General features: G+C 50.8%; 1 protein-coding gene across 5 annotated transcripts in view; it reads left to right on the top strand.

Moving 5' to 3' along the window:
* HMCN2 (hemicentin 2) overlaps window positions 1-16,414 on the top strand; it is a 171,453-nt gene that overhangs the window by 13,422 nt on the left and 141,617 nt on the right. For all 5 annotated transcript variants that reach the window (XM_069582171.1, XM_069582169.1, XM_069582167.1 and 2 more), the window contains exons 2-4: window positions 9,294-9,364; window positions 10,980-11,138; window positions 11,954-12,076. In XM_069582171.1, coding sequence (XP_069438272.1) covers window positions 9,294-9,364; window positions 10,980-11,138; window positions 11,954-12,076 — 353 coding nt within the window. The remainder of the gene's footprint in view (window positions 1-9,293; window positions 9,365-10,979; window positions 11,139-11,953; window positions 12,077-16,414) is intronic.

The following is a 16,414-nucleotide window of genomic DNA, read 5'->3' as shown; positions in this document are numbered from 1 at the left end:
CCTCACAGAATTCTTGTCCTTCCTAGAACCTCAAAATGTGACCTTTTTTGGAAACAGGGTAATTGAAGATGTAATTAGTCAGGATGAAGTCATGCAGAAGTAGAGTGAGCCCTTAATCCAATGTGACTGATGTCCTTATAAGGAGAGAAGAGGCACAGGGAGGCGGCTCTGCAACAATGGAGGCAGGATTGGAGTGATGCTGTGTCTGCAAGTCAGGGAGCACCAAGGACTGCTGGGACCAGGAGAGGTGAAGAGGAAGACAGCATGGGGCAGAGTCTCCTCGAGAGCCTACAGAGAAAGCATGGGCTGCTGACACCTTGTTGTTGGACTTCTAGTCTCCAGGAATGTGGAAGAACACACTTCTGTTGTTTAAAGTCACCAAGTTTGTGATCTTTTACTGTATTAATAGTGACCTCAGGTAACTGGTGGGGCTGCCCCAGTGGCTCAGATGGTAAAGAATCCACCTGCAATGCAGGAGACCTGGGTTCGATCCCTGGATTGGGAAGATCCCCTGAAGAAGGGAATGGCAACCCACTCCAGTATTCTTGCCTAGAGAATCCCATGGATGGAGGAACCTGGTGGGCTACAATCCACGGGGTTGCAAAGAGTCGGAAACGATTGAGCAACTAATACTTTCACTCTCAGGAAACTAGTACAGATATTAACTACCACTTACGAGTTGTATGACCTTCATCAAGGTCTTGGCATCCTCAATTCTAACAGGGAACTGAGCTAAACTCTGTGAGATAATAAGTGCTCAATGCATTGAAACTGCTGCTAGGCTCATCACCCACTTCTGTCTCCACCACCGCCACCACCACCACACCATCCTCAGTGTCATCAGTATCAGCATTACCATCAACGTCGTCACCACCATCATCACCAGCATCACCAGCATCACCAGCATCAGCAGCAACAGCAGCACTGCCACCATCATCCACATCAAATCATGCTGGGAAGGGCTTTTCATCCAGAGCCAACCCTGCCTGGACCACGTGAGGGAAGGAGATGGACAGGGGCTTAAGCAAGCCCTCTCGGTGGGCAAACTCACATGGAGACATGCCAGGTATCCTGCCCTGTCCTGGTACCTCACTGTGTCCTGCTGAAAGGCATGTCTTGAAATAACCACCCTGCTGAAAGCACCGTGTCCTGGAAGCTTAGGGATGGTGAGTGATGATGTTCCAGCAAGTGTCAGGAATGAAAAATAAAGCCGTGGGCCAGCATCAAAGAAAGACAAGAAGGCATCCATCTCTGTCTCACTGCCTGGAGCTGTGGATGGATGGGTGGGCGGGAGGACAATCAGACAGCAAGGGGGACAGGTGGAAAGAAGGCCTTCATGCCCCCATCCCTGTCTGGGTATCTTGATAGCTGGTCCAGCCCTGGAATGATGGGACTGGTCAGTAATAGTCAGTGCCCGGAGGTGGCTTGGGGATTGTGTGTTCAGTGCAAGAAGGCGATCAGACTAGTTTCGTGCATCAGTGTGTCTGTGAATGCAAGTGTGCTCTCCCCCGAGGGCCTTCTTTGTTCAGAACGTAGGGCAGAGCTTTTAAAATGCCCTGTCCTCCACCTCAAGAGGAATGAGACATGCTTTTGTCCATCTGGCCAGCTCTCCCTTAATATTGCCAACTCCCCTGCATGCCCTGAATAACCACCTTTGGTTTCCTGCCTCGTTTTGGATCTGTTTCTCTGGGTGGTGGGCAGCGAGCGGCATGCCGTGATGGAGGGCCTGGGGATCAGACAGGCTTCACATCCAGCAAATAATTGCTGAGTGTTGACTGTATGCCTGGCATTGTGCTGGGCATAGGATAGAAAGATAAATGAAACTTCGGTCCTGACTTGACGCTGCTCAAACAGTATGCTCTAACAGGATTTGTTATGAGTAAATAAAGATTATTCATGCACTCCTTTGGACAGTATTTCTGAAGCACTCACCATGGGCCAGACACTGAGGTTGGCAGGAGGCTACAATGATGAACAAGAGAAGGGGCCACGGTTGGCATGACGTAGTCAATCAGTTCTTCTGCCAGATCTTCCCACCTGACCTTGAAGGACTCCTTTCCCCTCTCTGGCCTCAGTTTCGCCGTCTTTTTAAAGCTGGGGTCTTTGGATCTCTTCATCCTCAACGTTGTTATGTTTGGCACATAGGTTGGTGGTCAAATCAGTTTTCCCCAAGCCCATTTCTTTTTTAAAAATTTATTTTATTGAAGTATGGTTGCTTTATGATGTTAAGTTCGGCTGTACAACAAAGCAATTCAGTTATACATATTATATATCCTTTTCCATTATGGTTTAGCATAGAGTGCTGAATATAGTTCCCTGTGCCATACAGTAGGACCTGTTGCTTATCCATCACATTTGCTAATCCCATACTTCCAATCCACCCCTGCGTCCTGCAGCCCCTCCCCCTCTCACAAGCCCGTTCTGTGTCTGTGAGTCTGTTCTCTGTGTCTGTGAGTCTGTTCCTGTTCCATAGCTGAGCTCATCTGGGTCATAGTGTAGATGCTACATAGCAGTGAGATATGGTATTTGTCTTTCTCTTTCTGACCTCCTTCACCCGGTATGATGATCTGTCTGTCCATCCATGTTGCTGCAAATGGTATGGTTTCCTTCTTCTTTATGGCTGAATAGTGTTCCGCTGGGTATACAGACCACATTTTCTTTCTCTGCTCCTCCGTCAGTGGAGATTTAGGTTGTTCCTGTATCTTGGCTGTTGTGAATAGTTACATAGGGGTCCAAGCCCAGTCTTGAAGGAGACAGGATGGCGGAGGTTGAGGTAGGCCAGATAATGCCCCTCAGATACCCACAGAGCTTGTACATCTATTCCTTGTCATGGCAAAAGGGACTTTGTAGAAGTGGCTAAGTTAGGAATCCTGAGATGGGGAGATGACCCTGGATTGTGTAGCTGGGCCCGTTGTAATCACAAGGGTCCTTCTAAGAGGGAGGCAGGAGGATCAGAATAAGTGAAGGAGATGTCATGATGGAGCAGAAGGAGAGGAAGCTATTTTAAGATGCGACATTACTGGCTTTGAAGATGGAGGGCAAAGACCGTGATCCAAGGAATGCAGGAAGTTTCCAAAAGGAAACAGATTCTCCCCTAGAGGCTCGGGAAGGAACCTGGCCCTGCCAGCACCTTGATGTCAGGACTCCTGGCCTCCAGAAATGAACGTGTGGTGTTTCAAGACACCGAGTCTGTAGTCTTTTGTTACGGCAATAAGAGAAAACTAACACAGCATCCGTAAAGTCCTTTCCAGGGATCTCCAGCCCAGGGGGTCCTCCAGGGCTCCTGAAATTTCCTGTGTCTTGTGTTTGCCATACAATCCCTGGCTGAGACACCCAGAGGTTAGATGAGGTGGTTCCTGTTGGGGAATATTGCTGAGGGGTGTGGGGGAGTTGGGATTGGGCAATTCCCCAAAGAATTTTCTTTCCTCTCCGTACAGAATATCTCAGAACAGCCTAGATGGAAAGTCAGACTTTAGACTGTAGGTCTGGCATTCTCCCCACCTTCCACTACAGGGCTGCCTATTTTGGTTTTCTCCACCCAGTAAAGTTGTTTAAAAAAAAACAAACAAAACTGAAAAAAAAAAGAAAAATGAGGGGAAATCCCAGAGGAAGCTGATGACCTACACTTTAACTTAACAAGTAGAACCATGGAGAGGATCAACTCCCTTTGACTAGTATTATCCTTCCAAGAAACTTCAATACTTTGGCCACCTATTGTGAAGAACTGACTCACTGGAAAAGACCCCAATGCGGGGCAAGATTGAAGGCAGGAGAAGGGGACGACAGAGGATGAGATGGTTGGATGGCATCACTGACTCAATGGACATGAATTTAAGTAAACTCTGGGAGTTGGTGATGGACAGGGAAGCCTGGCGTGCTACAGTCCATGGGGTTGCAAAGAATCAGACATGACTGAGCAACTGAACTGAACTGATCCTTTCATGGAAGAAAGAGCGACCCTTAGCTCCCCAAGAAGGAAACAGATGGACTGCAGAAGAAAGGGCCGTCCTTCCAACTGGAGCACGTTTACGATAACCCTGTTTCTCCTGTTGCTGTGAATGGGAGGGAATGTGATCAGCCTAGCACTGGTCCAGCCTTGGGAACTGTCAGGTAGCCTGAGAGATTCCCTCTGATAGATTGCGATGGAGGGGGCAGGGCCTCCCAGATTCAGAACCAGGCACTCGGGCTTCCCTGGCGGCCCAATGGTTAAGACCCGGTGCTCCCAGTGCAGGGGCCCAGCTTTGATCCCTAGTCAGGGAACTGCAGCCATGTAGCAACTGAAATCCTGTCCTGCAACTAAGACCTGGTAGAGCCAAATAAAATAAGACTATATATATCACATTTTGAAAAAAGAACTGGGCACTGCAGAGGCTTCTCTTGGTTTCCAGGCAAGGAGCAGTTGCCGATGATTCCTGAACAGGGATGATATGAGCAAAACTGGCCATGAAGTTGGCTCCTCTGGCCTTGACAATAGATGGATCAGAGGCAAGAATGTCTGGGGATAAGGAGGACAGTGATGGGGTTACTGAATTTGTATCCAGAGTCTTTACAAATGCCCTTCCCTTTGGCCCAGAGTCTGCTTATGGGAGTGTATCCCAAGGAAATGATGGAACTAGTGCTTAAATGTGATGAAGATAAAGATGTTCTTAATAATGTTGTTCATTATGAAAATTGGAAACATAACAACATGGGCAAGTCTTATCCAAAGGAAATAGTTTATAGCCATTAAAAATGACTTTGAACGGTGTATTTGACCTTCGGGAGAGATGCTTACAAGTATGTTGTTCACTGAAAGAAATCAAGTTAAAAAGAGTATGTTATTTATACGTAAACAGAACTTTTGCTACAAGTAATATGCGTTTGTATAAGATTTACAAATATGCGCGAACATTTTGAAAGTTATGTGTAAAAATAAGAGTAATGATTTCTGGTTGGTAGAATTCCCTTCTTTTTCTGCATGTCACGAATTTCTATGTACAGTTCCATAGGAAGCAGTTGTCAAGAGCTCAGATTCTGGAGTTGTACAGGCCTAAGCTAATATTCAATCCTGAAGGAAATCAACTCTGAATATTCACTGGAAGGACTGATGCTGAAGCTGAAGCTGCAATACTTTGGCTACCTCATGGGAAGAGTCAACTCTTTGGAAAAGACCTTGATGCTGGGAAAGAGTGAAGGCTAAAGGATAAGGGGGCGTGACAAAGGATGAGATGGTTAGACAGCCTCTCTGACTCAATGGACATGAATTTGAGCAAACTCCTAGAGATAGTGAAGGACAGGGAAGCCTGGTGTGCTGCAGTCCATGGCGTCGCAAAGAGTTGGACGTGACTTGTGGTTGAACACTAACGACAAAACTAACGTTCTAGGTCTGCTGCTTACTGGTTTTGTGTCTATGGGCAAGTTACTTAGCTTCTCTGGGCTTTCATTTCTCCTCTGTAATATGTGGGTAAGAGTTGGCTTTGCCAGATGTGAGGGAGGATTCAGTGAGCTAATAATGTACAGGCAACATCTCAGCATATGGGCTGATACATAATAAGTGCTTAGGAAATGTCAGTATCGTTAATGTCATGTATTTTTAAATGAATGTCTGAAAGTGAAAGTGTTAGTTGCTCAGTTGTGTCCAGCTCCTTATGACCCCATGGACTATAGCCCGCTAAGCTCTTCTGTACATGGGATTCTCCAGGCAAAAATACTGGAGTGGGTAGCCATTTCCTTCACCAGGAGATCTTCCCAACCCAGGGATTGAAGCTGGATCTCCTGCATTGCAGGCAGATTCTTTACCGTCTGAGCCACCAGGAGAATCCCTGGTTAAGCAACAAGGTCCTACTGTATAGCACAGATAGCTGTATTTGATATCCTATGATACACCCGGGTTGGGAAGATCCCCTGGAAGAAGGCATGGCAACCCACTCCAATGTGCTTGCCTGGAGAATCCCCATGGACAGAGGAGCCTGGCAGGCTGTAGTCGATGGGATTGCAAAGAGTCGGACACAACTGAGCAACCAAGCGCACTAAGTGCTTGATAAACCATAATGGGAAAGAATATGAAAAAGAATACATATATGTAACTGAGTCACTATGCTGTTCAGCAGAAATTAACAGAGCATTGTAAATCAGTTACACATCAATAAAATTTAAAGAAAAGAAAAGGAAGATCAAAGAATCGCATGTTCAGCTCATCAGGGCCAACTCCCAGTTGCTGAGCTTTTGGTTCTGAGCCAAGCATGGTGCTTCCCTGCCTGGCTTCACTGGATTCTCACAATGATGGTTCTCAGCTAGGAGAAACACCTCGTTTTACAGATGGGGAAACTGAGGCTTGGAACTGTGTAGTAAGCTCTGAGAAGCCCTATGGTAGGAGAATGGTGGAGCCAAAATTTCAACCAGATCTGTCTGAGGTCAAGTGAGAGTCGCTCAGTCATGTCTGACTTTGCAACCCCATGGGCTGATTTTCTGACTTTGCGACCCCAGGGGCTGTACAGTCCATAGAATTCTCTAGGCCCAGAACACTGGAGTGGGTAGTCTTTCCCTTCTCCAGGGGATCTTCCCGACCCAGGAATCGAACCCAGGTCTCCTGCATTGCAGGTGATTTTTTACCGACTGAGCTAGCAGAGAAGACTGTCTGAGGTCAAAGGCCAAGGTTTTGGCTGAATTAGTCACTGCAGAGTTCAGGAGGGAGGTGGTGGGGAAGACTTGGTAAAGGCCAGAGCAGGCACAGAAGGAGGTGTTGGACATGGTGAGTAAATATACAGCAGAGAGGCAGGAGCCAGCGGGTAGAAGTGTGGTATAAATATATATATATATATGCAGCCCAATATATATATTCAGCCAAATAATATATATATATTTACTCAGCCATAAAAAGAATGAAGTCATGTCATTTGCAGCAACATGGGTGGGCCTAAGAGATTATCAGACTAAGTGAAGAAAGTCAGACGAGTGCCATGTGAAATCACTTATATGTGGAATCAAAATACAACACAAATGGACATATACCTGTGAAACAGAGACAAACTCCCAGATGCAGAGACCAGACTTGCGGTCGCAGAAGAAAAGCTGGTGTCCAGACTCTTCCCTGACAACTGTGGATGGATGCCGGAGGATGATTCCACGTGCTTCATTTTCTAAGAAGTAAGGTCGGTTGACGAGTTGCCAAGTACAGGAATATTTTTTAGAGAGTGCTTGGAATTTAGAATTCTTGAACTAAAAATGGTCTGTTACTAGAATTCACCAGGAACTCAGACGAACTATTTCCTAAAGAAATCAGCTGTCCACATCAGCTTGCAGGACCCCCACTGTGCACATGTCCACACGGTGAGTTGGAATTCTGTCTCTGTTCTCTGTACACTGGTCGCCTTATGTTAGCTGTGGCTTTCAGTGACTTCTCTTTAATAAAAGACTTTTTATTAGGGAAAATTTCAAGTATATACAAAGTAAGCAGAATAGTGTAATGAATCCCTGTGTCTCATGTGGCTCAGCGGTAAAGAACCCACCTTCAGTGCAGGAGACACAGGAGGCCTGGGCTCGATCCCTAGGTTGGGAAGATCCCCTGGCAAAGGAAATGGCACCCCACTCTAATATTCTTGCCTGAAAAATTCCATGGACTGAGGAGCCTGGAGGGCTACAGTCTGTGGGGTCACGAAGTGTCTGACACGATGGAGCACACACACGTGGATATATCCCCATCCCCCAGCATCACCAAATACCCTGAAAACCTGCCGTTCTTTTTCCTGTATAGCTCCTTCCCCACTCCACTCCATCACTCCACGATGATCACTTTTTATGGTTCTTTTTTTTAATGAGGTAAAATTTACAAACCTTGAAGTACTGCAAATCTTTGCTTTACATTTTTGACAACTGCTTACACCCGGGGAACCCACGTTCCCATCACAATATAGAACACTTCTGCCTTCCCCGACAGTTCTTTTGATCTCCCTATCCCCTAGACAACCCCTGGTCTGACTTATTTCAGCTTTGATTAATTCTGCCAGTTCCAGAGCCGTCTATAAATGGAACCACATAGTAGACACGCTCCTGTGGCTGTCTTCTTTCGTGCAGTACTGTATCTGCGAGGTTCATCCATCTGGTTGCCTGTATTGGTAGCTTGTTCTGTTTTCTGGCTGAGTGGTATTTGATTACATGAATGTACCGCAGTTTGTTTATTCATTCACCAGCTGATGGACAGCTGGCTTGTCTCCAGTGCTGGGCTATTGTGAATACAGCTGCTATGAATATTTGAGTACAATTCTTTTTTTTTTTTAATTTTTAATCAGAGTATAGTTGTTTTAAAATGTCATGTTAGTTTCTGCCTCTGTGACTGCTAAGTCACTTCAATTGTGTCTGACTCTTTGTAACCCTATATGACGTAGCCCAACAGGCTCCTCTGTCCATGGGATTCTCCTGGCAAGAATACTGGAGTGGGTTGCCATTTCCTTCTCCCGGGGATCTTCCCCACCCAGGGACTGAACCCGAGTCTCCCCGTGTCTCCAGCATTGCAGGCGGATTCTTTACTGCTGAGCCACCAGGGAATCTGTCTCTGCAAATGGTGCATTTCATGTCTTTTTGTGGCGAATATCCCATTATATGTGCGTGCCACATCTTGATCCATTCCTCTGCTGATGGACGTTTAGTTGGCTTCCATGTCCTGGCTGCCGTGAATAGTGCTGCAATAAGCATTGGGGTGCATGTGTCTTTTGGAATTCTAGTTTTTTCCAGGGGTTTGCCCAGGAGTGGGATTGCTGGGTCATATGTTAGTGCTACTTTAAATTTTTTAGGAACCTCCACACTGTTCTCCATAGTGGTTGTATCACTTTACATTCCCACCAACAGCGTAGGAGGGTTCCCTTTGCTCCACACCCCCTCCAGCATTTGTTGTCTGTAGATTTGTTGATGGCCAGTCTGACTAATGTGAGGTGATACCTCACTGTCATTTTGATTTGCATTTCTCTAGTGATTAGTGATGTTGAGCATCTTTTCCTGTTGAGCCTCTTAGCCATCCCTACGTCTTCTCTAGAGATACGTCTGTTTAGGTCTTCTGCCTACTTTTTGACTGGGTGGTTTGCTTTTTGGATGTAAGGCTGCATGAACTGTTGGTGTGTTTCAGAGATGAAGCCCTTGTCAATTGCTTCATTTGCGAATATTTTCTTCCAGATCTGATCCTGGCAGCTGCTCCCTCACCCCTCCCCACTTTGTGGGGATCTCTGTGTTCCAGGCCTCGGTTCCTCTCAGTTGCTGCCCAGTCCATGGAGGTTGTGCGTCTGGGGGTCAAGCCCATCTGGTCCTCTCTCTCTTCCCTACAGATATTGGCCCAGTGACCCTCACATCAGACCCGGCGGTGTTTCAGAGGGAGCTGAGAGAACTCTACGTGCAGGTGGGCTGCCCTGCCCCTGGCTGCTGGCCCCCTGTGCCCTTCATCCCAGTCCGTGCCAGAGGCCCAGGTTATTGCCACATCCAGGGGCCAAGATGGTGCTTCCTATAATGACCTGCCACCCAACTCTGCCTGGGGCTCCCCCTCAGCTTGGAGGGCCTGGAGATTCCGTACTGCTTGGGGTTCCTTCCTTGATTCAGCGAACCAAGTACCTACAGGAGTCCCTGTGCCTGGCACATAGTAGGCCTTATTATTGACTACATGGATGCAGGGGTTGAAGGAGGGGATATGTGACAGCTAAGGGAAGATGTTTGCGTGCTAAGTCGCTTAGTTGTGTCCTAGTCTTTGCGACCCCATGGACTGTAGCCTGCCAGGCTCCTCTGCCCATGGGGTTCTCCAGGCAAGAACACTGGAGTGGGTTGCTGTGCCCTCCTCCAGGGCATCTTCCAGACCCAGGGATGAACCTGTGTCTCTTATGTCTCCTGCATTGGCAGGTGAGTTCTTTACCACTAGCACTGCCTGGGAAGCCCCAGGGAAGGTGCAAGAGAGGTCAGTTCAGACCCCCAAACCCAGCCCAAGACTGGGTCAGACATCCCATGCCACCTGGGTTTTTGGCCACACTGAACACCCTGGTTCAGCCTCTCCCTCTCCACCCTGCCAGCTTCCTGAATGCAGGGCATTCTCTGAGGTGTCTAGCTCACTGCCAAGTCCCCCAGGGCCCAGCACAAGGCCCAGCACACAGAACAAACGAGTGAACCAAGGGGAGAAGCATTTACTGAGGTCGCCCTGTGCACATCCTGATTCTGGTGCTGGGCGTGCAAACCTGGGGAGGCAGAAAGCTCCCGGCTGGCGAGTGGAGAGGGAAGGCCTTGTGTTTATTTAGGATTGACTCCAAGGTGGGTTTGGTTATTCCAGTTATATCACTTCCCAGCTCAGTGATAAAGAACCCACCTGCCAGTGTAAGAGACTTGGGTTCAATCCCTGGGTCCAATCCCTGGGTCAGGAAGATCCCTTGGAGAAGGAAATGGCAATCCAATCCAGTATTCTTGCCTGGGAAAGCCCATGGACAGAGAAGCCTGGCGGGCTACAGTCCACGGAGTTGCAAAGAGCTGGACACGACTGAGTGACTGAGCATGCAGGCACGCACCAGGGCAGGTTGAAGAGAAGATTGACAAGGCGGCTTTGAATGTTTTCCTCTGCCCACCCCTGCCCTCTCCTTCCCCGGTGACCCCTCTACCCCTCTGGCCTCCAAATCTTGGCTCACTCACGCCTTCTTTGGCGTACCTGTTAGATGCTTCCGTGGCTGCATCCTTCTCCCCTCACTTGTAGCACTCATCACCATGGTAATTAAATAACTGCGTCGCGTTTATTAATGTAAGGTCTGCCTCCCAGCCAGCCTCCATGGGAGGGAGGGACCATGTCCCTTGGGCATGAGTGAGCGAATGAAGGCGTGATAGATAATGCCGGTGTGTCTCAGGGAAGGGAGTGGCTCGGGCCAGGCCTGACCCCTGGACAGGCGGGACAGAAGCCACCGAAGGGGATGCCCCCCTCACACCTCCCAGGGTGGGCCCCACGTGGAGGAGGTGGGCAGCAGCTGCTAACCCACCCTGTCCTGCAGGGAGGCGGGGACTGCCCAGAGATGAGCTTGGGGGCCATCAAGGCTGCCGTGGAGGTGGCCAACCCCGGCTCCTTCATCTACGTCTTCTCGGACGCCCGTGCCAAGGACTACCACAAGAAGGACGAAGTGCTGCAGCTCCTGCAGCTTAAACAGTCGCAGGTGAGCTACCAGTAGGGGCTCCAGGGGCCGCTGGGGTCTCCAAGGGCAGCCTCGAGCCCCCAACGGGAGAGCGGAGCTGGGGCTTCTCCTGCACAGCCTGGGTTCCAGTTCCCACCAGCCGCGGCAGCCAGCCCACTGGGGGAGCCGGGCTGCAGAGTCCAAGTGTGTTCTCATGCTCTGGCCCCGCCCTCCAGGCTCACGCCTCCCTGGCGGGGGCCCGCTTTTGATACAGACCACACCACTCCTCCACTCCCTTCACGCCCCGTCCGAGTCTGGGCAATCCATCTTCCTCCTGGCGTCTCCTTTGCTCCCTGTCACGTCATTCTTCACCCATTGTCTCAGGGTCTGGAAGATGCGTTGGGGCTTTGGCTCCTAGCTGTCGCGGCGAGCGGTGGGCGAGGCGGGGTGGGGGGTGCAGGGAGGAATCCCTGGGGAAGACCTCAAGAGCTGGGACTCCTCTCTGGGCGGGAGAACTCCTCTGTCCTCTCATCTAGAAGAAATGCGGGTTCTCCACGGTTCTGCTAGCTCTGCGGCATCTGGGGGCCACTTGGAGCAGAGTCAATTTCACTCCCTCCCTTGTAGATTTCATAACGGCTCCTACTGTATTCCTGGCCCTGTGACAGACACGTGACCTGCATCGGTCCTGACCCCCACAGGGCGGGAACTCTCATCATTCCCATTTCTCAAGTGTATCACCCGAGCCAAGAGAGATGACAGGGCTCCCTCCGGTCACTCCCTCCTGGTCTGGCCTCCCCCTCCCCACTCCATTCATACCTGAAGATGCTGAGGACGCCACGAGGCCGTCTGTCTTCTAGGTGGTCTTCGTGCTGACGGGGGACTGTGGTGACCGCACCCACCCTGGCTACCTGGCCTACGAGGAGATCGCCGCCAGCAGCTCCGGGCAGGTGTTCCACCTGGACAAGCAGCAGGTGACCGAGGTGAGCCTGCCCTGACATGCCACATCCCTGGGCGGCTCTGCCCGTCGGCTGGCTTCCAGGAGCAGTGCTGAGTGCTCACCTCACAGCAGGAGGCCTGGTGCTCAGGGCTTTTTGACACCGTCTTGTAGAACCCTCTCAATCACCCCCAAAGCAGGCGCTGCAGGTTCCTCAGTTTTGCCAGTAAAAAAGCCTGGGGCCTGAAGGAATATCCTGAGTTTTAAACCCGGGATCCCCAGCAAGTCCATGCTGGCACGATGAATCTAGCAAAGCTCGGCAGAGTAGGGATGTTAAGGGGAGCTTCTCCCCAGAGTCGAGGAGCCCGGGGGTGGCTGGAGGATCACCAGGGCCATCAGATTCAGGCGGTGTTGCTGGGACAGCAAGCCATGCCTGGGGACTTGGCAGGGAGGGGCTTGCTTGACACTGTGGCCCAACATGCAGGGCCACCGATGGCCCAGCTGAGCAGGTGTTTGTGTCCGGGTCTAGGTCTTGGAGCAGGTGCCCCCTCCCTCCCTTCCAGGCTCCGTCAGTTGCTCAGATCTCTCCCAGCTCTCCCTCTGCCCTGCACGTCCATTCCTCCCCAGGAGCCAGAGGCATCCTTCCAGTGGCATGCTGGTAAATGTTTCACGATCATCTCTCTCTGGAAGGAACAAGAATGCCCATTTCCCTGGTGTAAATGCTCCTACTTGGGCTGGTTTCAAGCTGCTGTCGTAAAGTCATAGAGCATGGGAAGTGATGCTCACAATCTGCCCTCTTGAGCCTGTGTGAGCCAGCTCCTACATCCCACCAGATCCTCTAAGACAAATCCAACCAACATGTCCCTCCCCCGTATGCCCTGGGGAAGGTCCAGACACTGATCTGAGTTCTGCCTCTCCAAGCCCATTGTCTGTCTTTTCCCCCTTGCCTGCTGCTGCCTCTCTGCTCTTTCTTCAATGCCCTGAGTCTTTTCTACCTCAGGGCCTTTGCTCGTGCGGCTTGTTTTTCCAGCTCCTCCTCCCCAGGCTCCTCATCTTTCCAGTCTAAGCGGAATCACGCCTTCCTAGATTTTGGTCAAGATTAATTCTCCTTTCATATCCCCTTGAAGCTCCCTGGGGGGCTTTATATAATCATAATTTTACAACTGTGTGATTATTTAATGCCGTTAGGCTGTGAGATCCCCCAGGGCAGGGCCCTTAAGGTCCCATTTACGGCTGTGTCCCCAGCACCTGGCGCAGCCTCCAGCATGGAGCAGGTGCTTGGTCAGCTGATGGACACAGACACCTGGTGGATCGATGACGTGGGGTCCCTCGGGCTGGAGGAATGGGAGAATGGGAGGAACAGCATCTCTGAGGCCGCCGTGGCGCGGCTTCCAGCCAGCCCGCGTGTTGTATATTTACGTCTCCAGGGCCGTGTTTAGGTTAGCGCCTTGGCTCCCTGTTGACAGATGGCGTTTATGGTTCTTTGCGACACGCCAGGATTTATTTCTTTTGGCATGTCAGTCTGCTCTGGCACCGAGCCGCCCAAGCGAGGGTGGGAAGCATTTCAGAGTGGAGTGATGGCTTGGTCCTTGTTTGGGGGTGCACTTTATCTGGGCAGTTGCTCAGGAACTGGGTTCCTGCCAGCGGCAAGTCAGACTCCAGGCAGTAGGTGAGCTGGTGGAGGACGGCTTGCTCAGGTATGGGGCTAAACTCTCCGAGTCTCTCACTCAGGGCATGGAACCTGGGGCGAGCCCCTGGCTCCTGGCCTTGGTGCCAGCCTTCTGCTGTGGGAGCCTGGCTGAGCAGCACTTGTCTGATGTACTGGAATCTCCAATGGCCAGGACTGGTTGCCCCTGGGTAGGGACCTGGGTCCCTCCCCTCCCTGGAAAGAGCACCATCATCTGTCAGCTTCTTGCCTTGTACCTGGCCCCTTCCAGACGTCCCCAGACATTAGGCAGTGGTTACCACCAACCTCCACCCCCAGGAGAGAGGGAACGGTGCCTTTGCCTGGCTAGAAGCTGCCAAAGCGCCCACACCCTGCCTGTGTTTGTCCTTTGACCTTTTCCGAGCATGTCCGGTGTGCCAGGAGGGACACACCTTGCACTCCCCCTTCTGTTTGCTCACTGAGCACCCACTACACGCCGGGGCAGCTTTAGCTGTGGGGCGCCGAGAGATCACCCATCGAGCTTAGATCTCACGCTTTCAGGCCTTTAACTTTCTCTGCCTTTGAGATTCTGGAGTCATGAAAGGAAGGTGAAGATCCTCTCCCCACCGGCAGAGGTCTTTTGGAGCTTTTGCCATCCTTTGATGGCCAGTGGGGGTGGGCATTAACCAGGGGAAATGTGAACTGATCCCTCAGACAGTGAGGGTGGGAGGGGGAGGGAAGGTGGAATTAACAGGTGAGGAGACACAGGCCCTGGAGGTGACCCCGTCCTGGATCCTTCCCCGGGTCACATCTGGCTTCAGACCCCACCCTAGCTCTGCCACCTGTCTGCTGTGTGACCTTGAGCATGGCACTTAACCTCTCTGGGCCTCTGTTTCCTCATGTTCACAGTTGGGTCATGAGGCCCCTGCCTGGAGCGATGGTGGCAAGGGTGGGAGGAAGACCCACCCTTGGGAGGGAGCCCTGAATGAGAGTTAGTGGTGGCCACGGGAACTCCAGCCTCGTGCTTCGATAGGGAGTACAGAATACACACTCCCAGGGGTCCAGGGAGCCCCTCTCAAGATTAAGAGCTCTCTCGGGATAAGGTTCTCTGGAAGGTAGAGCCTGGGGACAGTGCCCCGTAATGCCCAGTTGGCAGAGGCCCTCAATTTTCTGATTCGTGGCTCTTGAGGTCCATTCAGTGACACCCCCCCCCACCCCTGCCTCACTGCCCCAGCTTCCTCAGCCTCTCTGTCTATCAGATGTCCGGGAGGAGCCTTGGTTGGGGGGGTGGTGGTGGTGGTGATTTATCTGCCATGAAGGGCTGAGCAGCAACCATCTGGCTGGGGTAGCAGCGCCAGATTCTCTCATTCCTTCCCCATCAGCGACAGAGAGATGAGCCCCAGAGCACTGCTGGCTCCCAGGCCCCCTGGTCCTGCTGACATCTGGAAGTCATTACCTTCGCAAATAAACATTAAGCCTGCTTGATGAAGCCTCTCTGCTCAGGAGTGTCCCTAGATTCCTCTCTGAGCCCCAGAGCCATTGCTGGGTCCAGCAGGCTTTGCCCCCAGGCCCGGGCCTGCAGGGGTCTGGCCTTGCTGTGGGCCAGAGGGTCTGCACTCACAGCTCCGGAGCGGTGATGTGTTACAGGGCAGCCCTTGTGGGTGGGCTGCCGCCTGATGGGGTCGCTGGCCTTCTGGCCCACCTCAGCCCTCTCTCCGTGGCGTGGTTCGGTAGCCCGAACTCTTGGGCATCTTCTCTCCATCAAAACATCCTAGAAAGAGCTTGTCATGGCAGTTGCAACACAGTAGCGGGTGTGGGACGCGTCTGGGTAATTGTCAAATGGGGCTGCCACCACCTCCGGCCAGCTTTGCTCGGTTATGATTTCCTCCTGACCCCTGACAAGGCCTGGCCCCGGGGGAGGGGACAGTGGTCACAGGGCTGTTGCTTTGCTGTGGGGGAGCTGCCTCACTTGGCCAGCTGCTGTCCGCCTTTCTAGCCTTGGCTGCTACGTCCCGTCCACCCCCGCATGGACGAATAACCTTGCCCTCATTTCTTAACCCAAACAGGTGGGATCTTTTTAAAAGAAACATTATTTAGAAAGTCAGGCAAAAACAGAAGAATGAAGTAGCTCCAAATATAAAAACAGAAGAGTTTCAGAACACAGGATTCTTGTCCCGTGATAACCGAAATCCTGATGTAAAAGCTAGCCACATGTGTTTCAGCTCGGTCTCATCAAAATGTAGTCATTTTCCAAATCTCGAGCAATTCTTCCAATTCCCTTCTGTTCCCTTTCTCGTCCATGGAAGATCACGCGGTAGGCAGAGCTGAAGGACTGTGATTTAGAGCAAGGATGGCCAATACGTAGCATGCCAGACACCACTTTCTAATTCCATATCCATGGCAGACATTGCTAATCAATTATAGGCCTTTTTCTAATTGAGTCCGAATGTGGCTTCGCATTTCTCCAAATGGCGTTCTAAGAAGTCACTTCCAGTTGATTAGAGCTGACAAGCGACAGGATAGCACTATGGTTGCTCAGGTATATTTAAAAGTCATACTTGTAAAGATATACTCATTCCTTTTAGACGATTTTTACTTAAAAATTTTCTATGAGAAGTGTCAAAGATATTGAAAAGTAAAAAAAAAAAAAAGTACTGTCTATATTTAGCAATTCACATTTTTGTTCCAGCTGCTACATCTCTCTCTCTTTCTACACTTTTTGTTGAATCATGACACCTT

Source organism: Ovis canadensis, chromosome 3 (assembly GCF_042477335.2).
Source record: "Ovis canadensis isolate MfBH-ARS-UI-01 breed Bighorn chromosome 3, ARS-UI_OviCan_v2, whole genome shotgun sequence".
Classification (NCBI taxonomy): Eukaryota; Metazoa; Chordata; class Mammalia; order Artiodactyla; family Bovidae; genus Ovis; species Ovis canadensis.
The sequence above is the reverse complement of the archived record's forward strand: the minus strand, read 5'-3'. Positions and strand labels throughout refer to the sequence as shown.